This window comes from Argopecten irradians, chromosome 8 (genome assembly GCF_041381155.1).
Source record: "Argopecten irradians isolate NY chromosome 8, Ai_NY, whole genome shotgun sequence".
Lineage (NCBI taxonomy): Eukaryota > Metazoa > Mollusca > Bivalvia > Pectinida > Pectinidae > Argopecten > Argopecten irradians.
Window position 1 is genome coordinate 12,468,112 of NC_091141.1, and position 20,897 is coordinate 12,489,008.

Here is a 20,897-nt window from a genome sequence, read left to right on the forward strand (position 1 = left end):
GAAAAAAATCGTAAATACTTTCAAATTAGAGGCTGCATACTTAATTATGATCATTTCTATAGTATTTCTTTCCGTATACGAATTCTATAATTGGTCATAACCAAGATGTCTGCGCCCATGTAACACGCATATCGAGGAGGTTCGCGGTGAGTGAAAGGTTATTTATGTTTATTCAGTTTTCAGGAACGATATATCATGATATTTAGAAATATACAGTTAGAGTTAAGGAAGCATAAGTTTTCTTTTAAATATCAAAGAAAATATCTACATGTCGATGAACAATTGCAAAAACGCACTGTGAAACCAGTAAAATCCAATAAAACTAATTTTAAACTCCTTCGTAAATTCTACAAGTGTTATTTTCAGACTTGTATAAAATGATCCTGTTATGGTCCTGCCTAAACTAGTGTTGCGATTTTTTCGTATCGATCCGAAATCCAAGATGGCCGCCACGACCGCCATCTTTGAACCGCATTTTGTAATTCTTTCTACAAGAAACCGAATGTCTGGAATAATCCTGACATGGCACCAACCAAATGGGTTATATTTTTGGTCTATTTGAATTCCTGCAAGTCCATTTGTACACATTTTAAATTTCTTAGCAAAGTCTACTCAGGCAAATGTGATTTAGGCCTAGGCCAAAAAAAATTATATGCATGTTTCAGGTTACACGACTGAAAAAAATAGGGTAGGTCGGTCGGGAATTTATTTTATTTTATTTTTTTAGGACGGGTGGGGGAGGGGTTGAGTTGCTTTATTACTACATTATTAAGTAATTTGTCTTTCAGACTTTAGGCTGGCTAAAAGTCTTTTATTTCTCATTACCATAATTTAACTTTATCTGGATAAACTTAAAGCAAGCGTAAAAATCTTAAGTTGAAAACTTCACACACTACATTTTTGTGATAAAATAGCTAGGGTCGGAAGTAAAAACTAGGGTAAGTAGGGGTACCTGAAACATACATTTTTTTTTTTGCCCTAGGTCCTGACCAAGGGTAAATATTTTACAGGGCAATCTAAAACACATTTTTAAAGTTTTTCAATGTTATTGATCTCAAGTCCTCAAAATGATGTAGGCAGAAACCCAAGAAGTGTTTTTATTTTTAGATTCCCCACTCTATCCACAATTTTTTTTTAAATGCCCTGTTTGTTCAAAATAAAAAAAATGGACACTTAAAGGGACTAAATCGCTAAAAAATCATGTAATAAAAGATAAAAAGAATTATAGGACTTAAATTAATTGTAAAAGTTGTGTACTTTGTGTTAATAACAATATTTAAAAGTTTGTATAACAATTTTGTTCAAAATGGAGAAAAACTGAAAATAAATAGGACCGACCTAGTCACTATTTCATATTATAATTTTTCGGCGAGTGTAAACAACCCCTATGTGCATGCGCGACGCGGTGAACATTCCAAACATCCGATCGAAGGAAATCTCATCTTTCTAATGGACATATCTACTATCGACGGAAAACACAAATTTATCGACTACAGGTTCCTGATTACTGTGTTAATATAATAAACGTTGAAACGTATGCAAAAATTTTTGTGAAGAGTTTCTAAGTGTAAATAATCCTATACTGTACAGGTTTTTGTAGCCATAAAGAAGGGTTTTCATTATATTATATGGTTTTATACTTGCTTCTACCATTATTTTATTTTCATTTGTCATGATATTATTTACTATTCCGCTAAACCTGCCAATATTATCAGGCTTTTAAAAAAAATGGCCTAATATATAGACTTCATAATAAGGAAAAAATGGCGAAAAACTAATAATATAGGCATGTTTAGCGGACTAAGTAAGTACGTGTATTTCTTTTATCATTATATCAATATTTGACATTCCGTATACATTGTATATCCTTAGTTATAATGTCTATCCGTCTAATGGGCATTCCCTATATATCTCTAGTTATAGTCTTTATCCGTCTAATGGACTTTCCTTAGAATTTGGTGTTTGAGGGGTCCGGGGGTCTCCCCGGGAAATACAATACGATTTTGAATTTTACGATGCATTTTGATGAATGTGGGAGCGCCTGAAGGCGCGAGCTTTGGGTGTTTGAGGAGGTCCGAGGGTCTCCTCCGGGTAAAAATATTAGATTTAGAATGGCTGTGATGAGTTTTACGATATATTTTAATGATTTTAAAGCGTTATTAACATAATACTTTTTTTTATTTAAAGTTATAATAATAAATCTAATATTTTTACCCGGGGGAGACCCTCGGACCTCCTCAAACACCCAAAGCTCGCGCCTTCAGGCGCTCCCACATTCATTAAAATGCATCGTAAAATTCTAAATCGTAATGTATTTCCCGGGGAGACCCCCGGACCCCTCAAACACCAAATTCTCGCGTCTTCGACGCTCGCAACTGAATTCATCAAAATGCATCGTTAAACTCATCTGTGTTGAATTAAAGAATCAATCCCCCCCCCCCCCCCCACATTACGTTTCTTATCGGCTATTACGCTTAATCAGCCAATGTAACCGATAAAATATAAGTTGCCTCTTAGTGGTGTTATTACATCTATATCCATTAGCCGGATGAGATTTTCAGCGACCTCGATTCCGAACTCAAAGATGCACTCGGTTCTTTCCGTTGTAAACATTCAATGCCGACAGATACAATTTCTTGTTGTGTTTGGCGATATTTTAACGTTGATAAACATTGCCAATAGTTCAAGTTAAATGTTGTAATTTTGAAAACTTTCTAATTTCAGGTATAAGAACGTTTGTAGGAAGTCAAAAACCCTAAGAAATCTATGTAAATCTAATGATTTAGTAACTTTAATTAAAGGCCCTCTACCTTTCCGGAGCAAAATTTAAAGGTTTCTTAAAACATTAATGACAAAAGAAAATATATGTCGATGGCTTAAGATGAGGTTACAACACCAAAAATATGCAAGATTTCCTGTCTAATGTACGATAACAGTGGAGATTCATTTCGCTGTTTTGTCGTCTGGCGCAGTGATAGTCAACTACCGCGCGGCATTTAGGACGACGGTGGGAAACATAAAACGACCCGCGTTATGAAAATTAACATTTTATTTATTCTAATTAAATAGTTCTGAAGGCGATGATAAGTTTGCTAGTAAACGTATAGTTAATAACTTCTGCGGCTCTTCAAAATTATTGATCTCGTTTTACATTCCTATTTTAAAAATTAAAAGCCGTTTCGGAAAGGTAGTGGCCCTTTAAAGTCGCCACCTTAAAAAATATTTGATTCTTTTCCGATTCGACTGTGCTAAAGTTGTAACACCGATTTCCATTATGGACTTTATTTATAATATTGGCCTTTTAATGCTTCCTTTTTAGATGTGTAACCACCGGATACAAGGACGTTTATGATCCAATAGCTACAAAGTCAATTCATTATAATAATAAGATGGCGTCTTCCTTCACCCGGCAGAAATCATTTGTTAAAATTTGGAGGCTTACAGGAACAGTGACCAAATGGTTTCAGCAAAGAGGACTTCATAAATGTGTAAATGTTCTTCAACACAACGAAATTAAGCATTACAGATTAACAAGATGCATTGGTTATTTTCCACTTGTGAGATGGACACCTCTTAACTCTAATTGTGGTTTCAGAGCATGTAAAATAAATTACACATCACAGAATTACAGCAAGTCATCAAGATGTTTTTTAAATTTATCTGGAATATATAATGGACAGGCTAATTCATTACTTTGCCCAAACGTAAAACAAACAAATGGGTATATTCATTGTCGTGGTTATTCAGTATCTGGCAGTCGTGTGTCCTTAGAACTTTTACAAAAATACCTTGATCAGCTGAACGATGAGCATGTTGATTTACAAAAGAAATCACACATGGAGAAAAGTGAAAAAATGCATATGAAGCGTTTGGAGCCTGTGTTGGAATTACGGGAAGACTTTTTACAGAAACTGAAAGATTATGAATCTCTAAAGACACTGATTTCAGGTAAAATATAAATATTCTTGTATTTTGACAATTTCATCAAAATTATCTTTATGGTTTGTTTGTTACCTCAGTTGCCTGAACAGTTAGGTAATTATTAGTAAACAAAGATGATTTTTATCAGATTGGTATTTTGGAGATCTACCGTATTCAACCCAATAAACATCCCCATCACTAGTACTATAAGATCCCTCCCCCTTTTTGAGCTCTCAATTTCACTTACCTCAAATTAAATGAAACTGAAAATATGAAAACCTTAAGTCTCTTCATCCGATTTCCTTTTGCAAATTGATTTATGGATTACTTTTTTTCTTGCCATGATATTTTGAAAGGCTATATATAGCCCACATTTGGTTCTTATAAGCACCCCTGGATTTTTCTTTTGTTTTAAGCGTGTATTGGGCCGAATACAGCATTTACAAAACAACAGTTATGTTTTCTTTTCAACTTAAATCAACTTAAATGACTCAATAAAGACAATAACCATTATTGGTTATGAGCTAGGTCACCTTCATATCATAACTATAGCAATGTCATTATAGTGACAAGGTCAATGGTATTTGACTTCCAGGTTGCAACATTCAGCAAAATGAAATACAGTGCTTCTACTTTATACTTATCTATTATTTAATGTCAAAGGGGAGATTACTCCTACAACCTATCTAAATCAAGCAATTTAATGCTAACTACATACATGGTATCGGTATGTAACTACATGGTACCGGTATGTAACTACATGGTACCGGTATGTATTCAGTTGAAAATACCATTGACAACATTGTAACTTATTTCTTACCCTTCTATCTCCAGGGTTGGATCCCAATGATGAGGAGATTCGCTACATGGCAGAGCAAGAGAAGAGAGAATACCGCACACAAATAGAGGACCTAAAACAACAGGTATACATGTAATACACCCATCTTCCAACAATTGTTACATCATTTATTTGTGTGAAGTCAGTCAGCTTCTTTTCTGCTGACTTTAATAGTACTGATGACAGTGGAGATACTTCCGTATTATGTGAAATAAAATAAATTTAAACAATAAAAATTCTTTTGAAACAATTGAATTTTTAAAATTAAGTTTCAATTTGATATGAGTTTGACAGCTGAATGTCGTTTTAAAATATCATGATTGTAAATATTTCAATTCTTATTATTATTTTGTTGAATCTGTTTGTATACAATGTGGACTGAAAAGTGGTGAAAAGTGTTGTTTTACTAAAGAAACCTTTCATACAGAAATGAATAAATATGCTTTGCTATCCTCTAATTGCATCAATTTTTGAGATATTTATGAGTTTTATCACCAGTCGCTGTTTATAAAGCATTTTAATTTTCTTCAAACTTGGGGTGATTACCTTATAAAGTGTGAATACGGAATCACATGCAGACAGTGTTTTTTGGCAGAATGTTTCACAAAAAATATTTTTTGCCATTTCCATGCAATGGCTGTAACTTCAAACCAATTTACCTGCAACTTTGTTACAAAGCTACAGACATTATTTGGAAGAGTTTCATGGCCCACAAATCGAAGAAAACCAATTTTCTCAGTTATCAGGGTTTCTTTTAAAAAAATCTCAACAAATATTACTTTATAGGTTAACCTCAATCATGTTTACCTACATACATTATATAGTGTACCACTTGCTCAGAAAGCAAGGAATAATGATTTTTAAAAGTCAATGAATTTGCTTGTTGCTGTAGATACTTTCCTGTATTATACCTGAGGAAAGGACGGACAAAAATGACATCATACTTGAAGTGTCCCAAGGTATAGGTGGACAGGAAGCCATGTTATTTGCTGCGGAGCTCTTCGAGATGTACCGTGGAGTGGCAAGGAACAAAGACTGGCAGTTTGAAGAGGATATCTATGATGATGATACTTCATGTGGTAATTAGTAAATTACATATTATGATTATTAGAAATTAAATCGACAGTCTACAATATACTGTACTCAAAAGCAATTTAATTGGTTTCCCTATCTCCTAAATCATCCGGCATACCATAATGTATCTGGTAGCGGGACCATAAACCCATTATCCACCAAGTAAATCATAGCAACACCTGGTAATAGCTCTCCTAACCCAACTACTTAATTAGATATACATATTGTGTTGGATTACTGTGTAAATTACCACTTTAATGTAACCTTATTTTAGCGTAAAACAACTCATTTTCTTCAGTTATTTTTCTGAAATATCCCTGATTAGTTTCTTACTTAAATTGTCAAAAATATATTAGAAAAATTGTCAGGAAAATATATTAGAAAAAGTAAGTATTCCATTAAATATTTGGGGATTTTAGGAGAAATATGGAGATAGGAAACATATACCAAAGTAAAATCTAAGTACTCTTCGATTTATAAAAGAACAGAATAGTTTGTAGGAAATTGTACAAGTGTGAATGTGGCATTATTTGGTCACCAATGTGTCTTCATAAAGGTTCTGTTAGATTGACACATGCATGTAGAACACTCCACTCCAACAACTCCACAACATTTACTCTAATTGTCTTTGACACAGGTGGTATCAGGAAAGCGTCAGCTACTATAAGTGGAGATAATGTTTACAAGTTCTTTAAGTTTGAGTCCGGTGTGCATCGTGTACAGAGAGTACCAGCTACTGAAGAGAAAGGGAGAGTCCACACGAGTACAGCTACAGTGGCTGTCATGCCCAAACCTACAGAGGTAATGTCTAGTCATACAGTCTTACCAAAACCTACAGAGGTAATGTCTAGTCATACAGTCTTACCAAAACCTACAGAGGTAATGTCTAGTCATACAGTCTTACCAAAACTTACACAGGTAATGTCTAGTCCTACCAAAACCTACAGAGGTAATGTCTAGTCCTACCAAAACCTACAGAGGTAATGTCTAGTCCTACCAAAACCTACAGAGGTAATGTCTAGTCCTACCAAAACCTACAGAGGTAATGTCTAGTGCTACCAAAACCTACAGAGGTAATGTCTAGTCCTAGCAAAACCTACAGAGGTAATATATGGTCCTAACAAAACCTACAGAGATAATGTACAGTCTTACCAAATCTTCCAGAGGTAATGTCTAGTCCTACCCAAACCTACAGAGATAATAGAATCCTACCAAAACCTACAGAGATAATATACAGTCTTACCAAAACTTCCAGAGGTAATGTCTAGTCCTACCAAAACCTACAGAGATAATGTACAGTCTTACCAAAACTTCCAGAGTAAAGTCCTACCAAAACCTACAGAGGTAATGTCTAGTCCTACCAAAACCTACAGAGGTAATGTCTAGTCCTACCAAAACCTACAGAGGTAATGTCTAGTCCTACCAAAACCTACAGAGGTAATGTCTAGTCCTACCAAAACCTACAGAGGTAATGTCTAGTCCTAACTACCAAAACCTACAGAGGTAATGTCTAGTCCTACCAAAACCTACAGAGGTAATGTATTGTCCTACCAAAACTACAGAGGTAATGTCTAGTCCTACCAAAACCTACAGAGGTAATGTCTAGTCCTACCAAAACCTACAGAGTAATGTATATCCTACAAAACCTACAGAGATAATGTACAGTCTTACCAAAACCTACAGAGATAATGTTAGTCCTACCAAACCTACAGAGATAATGTACAGTCCTACCAAAATTTCCAGAGGTAATGTCTAGTCCTACCAAAACCTACAGAGGTAATGTCTAGTCCTACCAAAACCTACAGAGGTAATGTATAGTCCTACAAAACCTACAGAGGTAATGTATAGTCCTACCAAAACCTACAGAGGTAATGTATAGTCCTACCAAAACCTACAGAGTAATGTATAGTCCTACCAAAACCTACAGAGGTAATGTATAGTCCTACAAAACCTACAGAGGTAATGTATAGTCCTACCAAAACCTACAGAGGTAATGTCTAGTCCTACCAAAACCTACAGAGGTAATGTATAGTCCTACCAAAACCTACAGAGGTAATGTCTAGTCCTACCAAAACCTACAGAGGTAATGTCTAGTCCTACCAAAACCTACAGAGGTAATGTCTAGTCCTACCAAAACCTACAGAGGTAATGTATAGTCCTAACAAAACCTACAGAGGTAATGTCTAGTCCTACCAAAACCTACAGAGGTAATGTATAGTCCTACCAAAACCTACAGAGGTAATGTATAGTCCTACCAAAACCTACAGAGGTAATGTCTAGTCCTAACAAAACCTACAGAGGTAATGTATAGTCCTACCAAAACCTACAGAGGTAATGTCTAGTCCTACCAAAACCTACAGAGGTAATGTATAGTCCTAACAAAACCTACAGAGGTAATGTCTAGTCCTACCAAAACCTACAGAGGTAATGTATAGTCCTAACAAAACCTACAGAGGTAATGTATAGTCCTAACAAAACCTACAGAGGTAATGTCTAGTCCTAACAAAACCTACAGAGGTAATGTCTAGTCCTACCAAAACCTACAGAGGTAATGTCTAGTCCTAAACTACAAGAATTCCAAAACCTACAGTTAGTCCTATACAAAACCTACAGAGGTAATGTCTAGTCCTAACAAAACCTACAGAGGTAATGTATAGTCCTAACAAAACCTACAGAGGTAATGTATAGTCCTAACAAAACCTACAGAGGTAATGTATAGTCCTAACAAAACCTACAGAGGTAATGTATAGTCCTAACAAAACCTACAGAGGTAATGTATAGTCCTACCAAAACCTACAGAGGTAATGTATAGTCCTACCAAAACCTACAGAGGTAATGTCTAGTCCTACCAAAACCTACAGAGGTAATGTCTAGTCCTACCAAAACCTACAGAGGTAATGTATAGTCCTAACCAAAACCTACAGAGGTAATGTATAGTCCTACTAACAAAACCTACAGAGGTAATGTCTAGTCCTACCAAAACCTACAGAGGTAATGTCTAGTCCTAACAAAACCTACAGAGGTAATGTCTAGTCCTACCAAAACCTACAGAGGTAATGTATAGTCCTAACAAAACCTACAGAGGTAATGTCTAGTCCTACCAAAACCTACAGAGGTAATGTCTAGTCCTACCAAAACCTACAGAGGTAATGTATAGTCCTAACAAAACCTACAGAGGTAATGTATAGTCCTAACAAAACCTACAGAGGTAATGTATAGTCCTACCAAAACCTACAGAGGTAATGTATAGTCCTACCAAAACCTACAGAGGTAATGTCTAGTCCTACCAAAACCTACAGAGGTAATGTATAGTCCTAACAAAACCTACAGAGGTAATGTCTAGTCCTAACAAAACCTACAGAGGTAATGTCTAGTCCTACCAAAACCTACAGAGGTAATGTCTAGTCCTAACCAAAACCTACAGAGGTAATGTATCCTAGGTATCCTAACCAAAACCTACAGAGGTAATGTATAGTCCTACAAAACCTACAGAGGTAATGTCTAGTCCTAACAAAACCTACAGAGGTAATGTCTAGTCCTACCAAAACCTACAGAGGTAATGTCTAGTCCTACCAAAACCTACAGAGGTAATGTCTAGTCCTATCAAAACCTACAGAGGTAATGTATAGTCCTACCAAAACCTACAGAGATAAAGTCTAGTCCTACCAAAACCTACAGAGGTAATGTATAGTCCTACTAAAACCTACAGAGGTAATGTATAGTCCTAATAAAACCTACAGAGATAATGTATAGTCCTAACAAAACCTACAGAGGTAATGTCTTAGTCCTACAAAACCTACAGAGGTAATGTATAGTCCTACCAAAACCTACAGAGGTAATGTCTAGTCCTACAAAACCTACAGAGGTAATGTATAGTCCTACAAAACCTACAGAGGTAATGTATAGTCCTAACAAAACCTACAGAGGTAATGTCTAGTCCTACAAAACCTACAGAGGTAATGTCTAGTCCTACCAAAACCTACAGAGGTAATGTCTAGTCCTACTACAAAACCTACAGAGGTAATGTCTAGTCCTAACCAAAACCTACAGAGGTAATGTCTAGTCCTAACAAAACCTACAGAGGTAATGTATAGTCCTACAAAACCTACAGAGGTAATGTCTAGTCCTAACAAAACCTACAGAGGTAATGTCTAGTCCTACCAAAACCTACAGAGGTAATGTCTATAGTCCTAACAAAACCTACAGAGGTAATGTCTAGTCCTAACAAAACCTACAGAGGTAATGTCTAGTCCTACCAAAACCTACAGAGGTAATGTCTAGTCCTACCAAAACCTACAGAGGTAATGTATAGTCCTAACAAAACCTACAGAGGTAATGTATAGTCCTACCAAAACCTACAGAGGTAATGTATAGTCCTAACAAAACCTACAGAGGTAATGTCTAGTCCTACCAAAACCTACAGAGGTAATGTATAGTCCTAACCAAAACCTACAGAGGTAATGTATAGTCCTAACAAAACCTACAGAGGTGATGTCTAGTCCTAACAAAACCTACAGAGGTAATGTCAAGTCCTACCAAAACCTACAGAGGTAATGTATTGTCCTAAACTCGGTATGTCTAGTCCTAACAAAACCTACAGAGGTAATGTCTAGTCCTAACAAAACCTACAGAGGTAATGTCTAGTCCTAACAAAACCTACAGAGGTAAATAGTACAAAACTACAGAGGTATTATAGTCCTAACAAAACCTACAGAGGTAATGTATAGTCCTAACCAAAACCTACAGAGGTAATGTATAGTCCTAACAAAACCTACAGAGGTAATGTCCTAACTCCTAACAAAACCTACAGAGGTAATGTCTAGTCCTAACAAAACCTACAGAGGTAATGTAGTCCTACAAACCTACGAGGTAATGTATAGTCCTACAAAACCTACGAGGTAATGTAGTCCTAACAAAACCTACAGAGGTAATGTCTAGTCCTAACAAAAACCTACAGAGGTAATGTCTAGTCCTACCAAAACCTACAGAGGTAATGTATAGTCCTAACAAAACCTACAGAGGTAATGTATAGTCCTAACAAAACCTACAGAGGTAATGTATAGTCCTACCAAAACCTACAGAGGTAATGTATATATAGTCCTACCAAAACCTACAGAGGTAATGTATAGTCCTACCAAAACCTACAGAGGTAATGTCTAGTCCTACCAAAACCTACAGTGGTAATGTATAGTCCTAACAAAACCTACAGAGGTAATGTCTAGTCCTACCAAAACTTACAGAGGTAATGTATAGTCCTACCAAAACCTACAGAGGTAATGTATAGTCCTTCCAAAACCTACAGAGGTAATGTTCCTAAGGTCCTACGAAAAACAAACTGAGGTAATGTGAAGTCCTATGAAAACCTACAGAGGTAATGTTCCTAAGGTCCTATGAAGCCTATAGAGAAAATGTTCCTAAGGTCCTACGAAAACCTACTGAGATAATGTATAGTCCTATGGTCCTTACAAAATCTCCTTACAAAATCTACAGAGATAATGTTCCTAAGGTCCTCCGAAAACCTACTGAAATAATGTATGGTCCTAAGGTCCTACGTAGCCTATAGAGGAAATGTTCCTAAGGTCCTACGAAAACCTACTGAGATAATGTATAGTCCTATGAAAACGGGTAAATCTACAGAGATAATGTTCCTAAGGTCCTACGAAAGCCTATAGGGGTAATGTAAAGTCCTATGAAAACCTACAGAGGTAATGTAAAGTCCTATGAAAACCTACAGAGGTAATGTTCCTAAGGTCCTACAGAAACCTACAGGTACAGAAACCTACAGAGGTAATGTTCCTAAGGTCCTGCTAAGACCTAGAAATAGACCCAATGAAAGTTATCCATAGCCAGTAGGAATTAAACAGTTACATGTCAGAATTATTTCAAAATTGATCTTCTAGCTTTAACTGTGTTGGTTTGTTTAAGATTGACATGGTGTTGGACCCTAAAGAGATCAAAGTGGAAACAACGACTGCCACAGGAAAAGGAGGACAGCATGTGAACAAAACAGAAAGTGCTGTAAGACTGACACACCTGCCTACAGGTAACTTGATTACATGTATTGTTATACCTGGCTACAGGTAACTTTATATATTATTATTACTTATAGTTAATATAATGATAATTACAGCCTGGCTACAGGTAATTAATTAGCGTACAATGTTTAACCTCAGAACAGATTATGTTGCTTTTATTTACAGAATTTACTTAAATGTGAAGGTATGAATCATAATGATAAAAATTGATCTAGATTCTTGAGAAAAATGAAGTTGTGTATATATTATATACTAAGTTAAGATGTACATAACTGTGAAAACTGATTGTACGTATTACAAAGATCTCTTTATGTTGCCATGGTTATACAATATCATCAACAATGACTGACTCTGTTATACAGGTATAGTGGTGTACTGTCAGAGAGAAAGGTCCCAAGTCACCAACAAGGTCTATGCGATGGAGGAACTCAGAACAAAGTAAGTCAAATTAGACTATTTGCTATGTAGCAGTTCAGGACTATGAATTTATAACATCTGGTCATTAACTATTGAGCAATTGAGAAATACATAATGGTTGCTAAATGTTGTGTAAATTTTGCTAAATTTGCGGCTTTCCCAAAATACGTGAAATCTGATACTCGTGAAAATGTTAAAAAAACCCATGATAGTTTTACATGATGTGATTCATAAAGATAAACACCAGTGTAAAAGTTCCAACATTAAATTATGTTTGATACAAGACTTTGGAGGAATTCAGATCAAAGCATGTTATATTTGACTCACAGCTATAGTGAAAATCAGATCAAAAGATGTTAAAATGTAAGTTATATTTTCCTTATGGAGTAACATGTAACTTACAAGCATTTAATCCTTTTGGATGTAGCAATTGATAATGAAAACTGACATGATAATTGTTATATATGTTTCAGGGTATATGCCCGTCATCTAACAGCACAGAAACTGGACTATAAGGCTCAAAGACAGTTACAGGTTGGTTCAGCTGCAAGATCAGAGAAAATTCGTACATACAACTTCAACCAGGATCGAATCACAGACCACAGGTTACACGAGAATCTCTTTAACATTGACTCATTCTTTGAAGGTGGTGAAGATATGGACTTTCTTAACCGAAAACTGCAACAGGCAGCGCGAGAGGACATCATCGAGGAAATTCTGGATCAGTTTGAGACAAAGGACACTAAAAAAGTCAGCACAAAGAAATAAAATACATGTACTTAGAATCGCAAATGTTTTATGTTTTAAATATTATATGACATGGAAAGCTACTTTGATAAATTATTGAAATAAAGTATGAAAAGAATTTTTTTAGAAAAAATTGATAATTGTAGTGCTCTTCTTTTAGTTCATAACAGAACTGAATTATTGATAACACATAACATGACATTTTCGATAATTCTAGAGGTTACAATCACTGTCGTAATGTTGACTCCTGAACGATGTCATGCAAGTAAAACTCAAGACATTTCAGGAGAGAATTCAGCAACTGACCAACCACAGGCCTACAGATACTTCATTTGAAGTTTATGAAGAGGACGACTCCCAACTTCAAAGCCACACAATCAACCACATTGTACCATTATACAATTCTTTTGATTCACATTATTAAAGGTCTGAACTACCTATTGCATCTGTTGCCACAAAAAGAGCTTCCAGTTTTGCCATGACATAGTTCAGAAGTGGATACGATCATGGTGATAGTAACTGTTGGAGTATCCATGATAAAAAAAAGTTAAAAGTAGCTGAGTATGATATCTGCCCTGATGAAGAGCTGCTGTACAGGCAGACAGGATATGTCCTCTGCAAACACATGGTACAGGCTGTATCTGCATCCCCTCAAGCTGGTTAGTGATATCATAAACATACTCAAGGATGTAGGATTTCTCCTGTTCCACTTTCTATATCAAACTGGGTGACTTTTTACTCTGGCAGATTAATGTAAATCCATGACCCATACTCACTAATACTAACCGCAGCTCATCTTAATTGACTACCGAAACAGTTACAGCTTTATCTCGTCCATTCTTACATTCTGCTTTGCTCCGATATTGAAAATATTCAACTCAAAGTTGTTAAACTTTTCCATCAGCTTCAGGGTGTTTCAGTTTAGCACACTTTAGCAGCAGCTAATCAGTTCTGCCTATTCTAGTATCACTCCATCTACTGTCCAGGAAATCCACAAAGGGTCGTACTTGGAACTTTGCAACACAAAAGAAAACCGTGTATATCTAGTCGTGGTAAACCTCAATTGCATTCCATCCAAGAGCGTTTTCAACTGTTACAATACCGACGACCTGTTATGGGTGTGTGCTCATTATACAAACTACCCCTTAATCACTTTGCGTTAAACCATGGTTATTTCATCTTTTGATAGCCCTTTACCTCAATTAGCCCCCGTTTCACGAACATGTCTTAATATTAAATTTTCCACAGAAAAGCAGTCTCTTTTGGTAGAAACTCGGAAAAAGGAAAGGAGGGGGTTTGTAGATTTGAGTTTTAAGAATCCATACTCATTCACCAGATCGTCGCTTGGCGGGGACGATCTAATCTGGTAGATTGGAAGGTCAACTAGACCTTTTTGAGCAAAATCTTCATGAATTATAGAATTGAAGACAACCTTCCATTAGGGGAACGCCGAAGGGTGAAAGCAGATACCTCTGCTGGGTTTGCCTTGGAGATCAAGGATCCAACGTGGGGAGATACATGATGAGAAATGGGTACATTTATAGGCTTCTGTTGATGTGCGGAGCATACCAGTGCGCTACGCCAGATAAACCGAGGAACTTGGCAGTAGTGTGGCTAGACCATAGCTACAAGGGTTATGGATTGATACCACATCAGCTTATTGAAGTAACCCTACAACACTACTATCTCTTTGAAATGTGAAAGGACCCAGGACATAGTTATGTTTATATCGACCATCAGATAGGGATTTTATGGAAGACATTGCTGTTCAAGCCTAAGAGCATCGGAAGATGTAGTGATTTTGGCAAGGATGTCATTTAAAGCGAGTAAATCTAGATACATGGATACATGGTGGTTGTGGTGGAAGGAAAGTGACTCAGCAGTTCAAGGTGAAGATACAAGGGCAAGAAATCGCTCGACAATTCCATAAAGCGTCCCGGAAAATGGTTCGACGCGTCACTGTCAGATGTGGGCAACATCACCAAAATGCAGAAACAAGCAAAAAAAATTGACGAAGAAAACTGACAGGTCAGGACTTCAAGGCAAGTTGAAGACATGGGTCTTCCAGCATGGAATTCTACCGAACAAAATGTGGCTACTGATACTGTACGGAGTCCCTATGACAACAGCGGAAGGACTTCAGAGATTGGCAGTTAACTGAGAAGGTGGGGAGGGGTAACAGCCTTTTTCTCCAATATCGGACTCTATAGTCGGTAATCGGTACTAGCGCTCATGCTGCCATCAGTTTTGGAAGAGTTGTCACAAAGGCCAGACTTGCGATGATCTTGATCTCGATGGATTTTGGCTCACAGGAAGCATGGACGAAGTGGAACTGCCAGAGCTCAAACTAGCATGAACTGATCTATAACGGACCACTGAGAATTTTGTTTTTGCTATGATCGGTATAAGCCATCTTACCATCAACAGCAAACCTTCATCAATGAGGATAGTCTAGGAGCCAATAGTCAACTATGATAAGGACGAGCTTAGTTGAGCTTTATTTCTTTTAGCGGGAAGACAGTGCTGACTCAGGAATGCTACCATTGGATGCATGACTATGTGCTCCAGGAGTTGACAGATGTGCTGGAGGTTCAGAAAAAGATGTTACCTTGGAAAGGCGGAAAGGCACACTACCTTTCACCAGATTTGTGAAAGAAGACGAGAAAATGGCAAAGGCACCAAGAGGCACCCAAATCATTCTTGATGGGACAGGGACATGGGAGCTGAGGGTAAAAATAGCGGGAAAATTGGTACTCCCAGACGTAATACAGACCACATTATGTCCTAATGCGATGATATGGTCTGCCGAATCCTGGCTGATCATAGCCATTGAACGAATGTTTCCCGGGAGGAGGGATGTGAACAGGCCAATGAGGAGAAGAGAGACAAGTACACAGACCTCAGGGGACAGTGCAGGGATCTAGTATGGCGCGCTTGGTTGTTCTTAGTGGAGAAAGGCTGCAGGGGTTTCCTGGCGGGCTCAGTATGGACAACACTACATGCTGTAAGTCTCGAAGGGACGGATGACAGCAGCACACAGACTAGCAGAGGCTGCGGAATGTGCATCCTGCTGGCTGTGGACGGGAGAAGGACTGGAATCCATCCATCGTCAGACAGATAGTTGATCGCCACTGTCGACCATCACGAGGACGTTCCCGGACATGGAATAAAATTAAACTTCTAATGATGATGTCAATGGATAGCAATACTTCGACTGTATTAACAAATACTATGGATCCTAAAAGATGTATTGCTTAATAAAGAAACGTATTTATTACCGAATTTGCCTTTCTATACATTATGTAGTATTATGGTATTGGTCACGCAATTCAAGTAACTTAGACAAATGTGAAAGCAACCTATAACATGTTTAGGTGTAAACATCTCCGTCTCAAGATAAAAAAGTAGTTAACTTCTTTGAAAAATCAGAAGGGAATGAAATGAAGATCGCTGTTTAAGTTTGAGGACTATTTTTTCATCGAACAGCCAGGGCTGGAAAACGGTAAAATTCGTATGGAGAAGACTGTTAAAGTCTAATATATATGTAGCAAGGGCAAGGTCGCAAAATTGGGGCATTCTGTCCTTGTGGGTTGAACTGTAAAATATTACGTCATGGTTTATGACTAACAAAGTTGTGCTTAGAACGAGTTAATTCAATAAACTCTTAAGATTTATATATTGATTTATGGTTTTAAAAATATAAGTCGTTTTATATTTCTATAACGATTTTGAAGAAATCTGGTCTTTTATGGGTTACCTACATTGTGATTTGATAATGACTGCCATTAATTATACCGTTTTTTACAGTACAAATATTTTATTCCCCCCAGCTGAAGAGTGATGTGTAAGATATATATACTCATCAGTGTTTTGATAGGTGCTTGGGGCGCCCTGGGGTCAACTCCCCGATCAGTATTGACCTCACACAGGAGGGCTCTCGCACAGCATGTTTTGACCTAATTTATTTCTGCTGATTCTATTGCTGTTGAAGGATTACAGTTCAATCTGAGAAGGATCAATGAAGCAATTATAATTAAAGGAACAAAACTGTTTGAAAATAAACCCCAGCTTTTAAGAAAATTACATGTGCATTTAATATTCTACTAGCATAATAATTTAGGATTTATTGTTTTGGTTTTCAATATTTGTAGTAGAGAGAATAAAATATCTATAAACAATCAAAAACTAGCATAACAAGACACTCCCACATATATAAAGAACTAATAGACAATATACACTAACAAACCAATTAGGATTCAAATTATACGTACATTAGCACTTCAACATAAAACATCATAAAACATTGATTGGCATATTTCAATTACTACTCAAAAATATGTTTCCAATTTATCCATATTTGATCAAATTTCCCAATACATCCTTTCTTAATTGACAGTTTTTTCTACATCATATTTTGTATATAAAAATCACTTTGACCTTCCATATTTAAGTTTTGTTTTTTCTTTGATACAGAAAATATGTATAACTTCATATGAAGAATAACAAAATTGAGCTGTATTGAAAAATGTTCAATCTCACAAATGATTACTGTCTCTAATTTAAATTCCACAATGTGATCTTTTTTCATATCTTTTTTTTTCATACCTTGCCATATTTGAAAGGAATTTGAGAATACCAAAAAAATGTGTTCTATGATTTCCATTTCTATATTACAGATATTATAGGCATTATTTTCAGAAGCATTTATAGTTTTAATTCTTATTCAAAGGGAGTATACGGTCTTGTAGTCTATACTGAAACCATTGTATTGATGTATTTTTTAGTGATTTGAAAGGGTATTTTATATTTGTTTCTAATGACAGATTGTTGCTTTCATTTTTGCCCTGATTTTATCATTTATTTTTTCAATTAAACATAAATGCATGTCTTTACATCCCATAATACTTTTAACGAAATATGAACATGCATATGGCTAGGTATAAATGGTCTATCTAGTTTATTCAACACCCTAAGGTTTAAATTCAGATTCTTACATATTTTTTATGCAACTACATATACTTCGGTAAAGCAAACAATTTCTGATTCTATACAAAATCTTTGTTTGAAATCATTAAAAGAAAGAAAATTGTTCTTCTGGTCTTCTAGATATAACAAGCATTTCGAACACCCCTATCAAACCATTTTTTGTTTCAAAAGGATTTATTACAAATGCAAATAATAGAGTTGTACCATAACCATAAAAGAGAGTCTAAAAATCTGAAGAAGTTCTCACATGTACTGCTTCAGACACCCTAACACACGTCTGGAAAACATGCTTTCAAAATGTATTATTAGTTCATTAATGTTTGATAAAATCAGTTACTGAATCAGATATATATGGAAATGGGAAGTGTTGTGTTTCAAAACATTAATGCAGCATTTTCTGTTATTTTTAAAGTAGTCTTCGCATCAACGTAGATCTAGACTTGATATGAATTCAGAAATATCAACCATTTTGAGACCACCATTTTGATAATTTTGATTTTATCAACTGTGACTGCCAAATGAAATTAGAGAATAAATTATTCAACTGTTGAATGAAACTGTTTTCAGGAGTAGGAATGGATATAAACAGATGTTTGAATTTAGGTTTATTAAATAATTGATTTCAAAACTACTATTCTTCCAATAGGAATAAGAAGTCTAATTGACCAATGACCTAGGATATTTTATTTAGCACTTTTGCGTAATTTAGACTAGCCTTTTCATCTAAGTTAATGAGAAATCTGTTCATTGTTTTTGTTTCACCCTATCTATCATGGTATACTTCAGCACTGATTTTTTTTCTCAAATAACTTTAGTTTGTCATTATTGACTTTCGAACCAGAAATCTTACCAAAAATAATTCATTGAATAAGTTTTTCGATCCATCTAAAATTATTGATGGCACACTGCCTTTCACCAGGTATGCGAAAGAAGACGAGAGAGCGACCAAGACAACAAATGCATTCTTGATGGGACAGGGACATAGGAGCTAAAGGTGAACTTATGGAGAAAGTTGGTATTCCCAGACTAAATAGACGTTTCGTCCCGATAGGATCATATGGTCTACCGAATCCGGGCAGATCATAGTCATTGAACAAATGTTCCCTGTGAGGAGGGATGTGAACAGGCCAATGAGGAGAAGAGAGACAAGTACTGTTAAACTACTTTCTTTCGTGCGCGATTTACTTTCGCGATTTTCGCGATCCAAATCAACCGCGTTTATCTCCGCGAAATATTATGTATAATATCTCTATTGAAAGGATATAGCATTCAACTTTTCCGCTTATATTAGTCTTTGCGAACCTGTTTTGAAATGGAAATTGAGAAAATCTAGTAGCCGCGAAAGAAAGTTACAGTATACAGACCTCAAGGAACAGGAACAATGCAGAGAGCTAGTATGGCGCACTTGTTTGTTCTTGGTGGGGGTAGGCTGCAGTTGACACGTGTTTCTGAAAAATCAGACGGGAATGAAATGAAGATTATTTTTGAAGTTTGGAGACTATTTTTTATCCAACAGTCAGAGCGAGAATAACGGTAAAATTCGCATCGAGTAGAGAAAGAGAGCTAGGATATTCTGACTGTTGAAGTCTAATATACATATAACAAGAGCAAGGTCGCAAAATTGGGGCATTCTGTCAATTTGGGTTGAACTTAGCCCGAGATACTTTGGCCCTGACACCAGACTTAGACATAAATGACCAGACATCTATCTGTCATAATGTCTAAGTCTTGTGTTAGGGCCAGAGTATCTCGGGCTAGGTTGAACTATAAAATATTACGTCTTGGTTTATGACTACTAAAGTTGTGCTAAATTTCCAATAAAGAACGAGTTTATTCAATAAATTCTTAAGTTTTAGAAATTGATTTATGCTTTTAAATATATAAATCGATCCTATCACTTATTTTAATGATGATTTTGAATAAATTTGGTCTTTTATGGGTAACCTACATATTGGTTTTATAATGACTATCATTAAGTATACCGCTAACGGTTTATAACGTCTCAGTGTTTAGTTATGTGGGATTCCTATTATGGGGATTTTACTGTAATATCTATACACTCGAGATGTGTTTGTTACATATGGTTATATAGGTGGACGCGACAGTAATCGTTACAGAACAGGTGTGCCAGGTACGGAAGGTACGTACCAGGTACATAGAACACGTGTACCGGGAATGATTTTGATCGTATAGTGAGAGGGTGACGGTCAATAGTATCCCTACCGACATCATGCAGTCCCGTGATGTCGCTATTTTGTTTGTGACTTTGGTGTCTATTAACTATATATATGTAGCTGTTTTTTTGTGATAATAAGACATCCTTCGGTGACACCTTTTGTGTTGTTGACGCTTATTACATTACTTATCTGGTAAAGTCTCTCTCGGGCAGATACAGACTAGCCACCAGTGTCCTGAATATTGATTCTTAATGAGCGTTATAATTTTCGTCTCTACAATTTGTATAGTTCCAAATTTCCAAATTTCTAAATATAGGATTATATATTTAGCAACCATAATTTAGATTAGAAAATTAGCATAACTATGACTATGGGTTTGATGGCCAGCCACGTTGAAAAAAATGCTTTGGAAAATAGAACAATTGGAATTGAAAATGTTTCTAATGTAATTATAAAAAGAAGAATCGTCCCGCCAATAACTTAATAGATACTGCTGTGTGAAGTTCGCAAGAATATGAAAACACTAGAAGAGCTACAGGTGTATCTAATGAAAATATTTCATAGTATTCTAGAAGCTTTCCCATTACAATGTCTGGCCAACATCTTTGAAGAGGAAATACCTTGGACTAGTCCTAGTGGAAACCTCTTAGTAGTCTATCAAAATATCATTTGCGATCACTGTATTGAAACAAAAAATGTTCC

General features: G+C 36.1%; 1 protein-coding gene across 1 annotated transcript; it reads left to right on the forward strand.

Annotated features, from left to right (window-relative positions):
* The first annotated feature begins 11 nt into the window (after positions 1-11).
* On the forward strand, positions 12-13,165 carry LOC138329400 (peptide chain release factor 1-like, mitochondrial). The gene is made up of 8 exons (XM_069276361.1): positions 12-146; positions 3,320-3,948; positions 4,756-4,844; positions 5,652-5,838; positions 6,471-6,634; positions 11,759-11,876; positions 12,231-12,306; positions 12,759-13,165. Exons 2-8 carry the CDS (start codon positions 3,390-3,392, stop codon positions 13,051-13,053), a joined length of 1,488 nt encoding a protein of 495 aa, XP_069132462.1. The 5' UTR covers positions 12-146; positions 3,320-3,389; the 3' UTR covers positions 13,054-13,165.
* The last annotated feature ends 7,732 nt before the right edge of the window (positions 13,166-20,897 follow it).

Bases quoted from the DNA above. Each gene is read 5' to 3' on its own strand.
- LOC138329400 (XM_069276361.1), top strand. From the start codon at position 3,390: ATGGCGTCTTCCTTCACCCGGCAGAAATCATTTGTTAAAATTTGGAGG. The intron at 11,877-12,230 runs GTAACTTGATTA...TCTGTTATACAG, and splicing joins ACTGACACACCTGCCTACAG to GTATAGTGGTGTACTGTCAG. The intron at 12,307-12,758 runs GTAAGTCAAATT...TATATGTTTCAG, and splicing joins ATGGAGGAACTCAGAACAAA to GGTATATGCCCGTCATCTAA.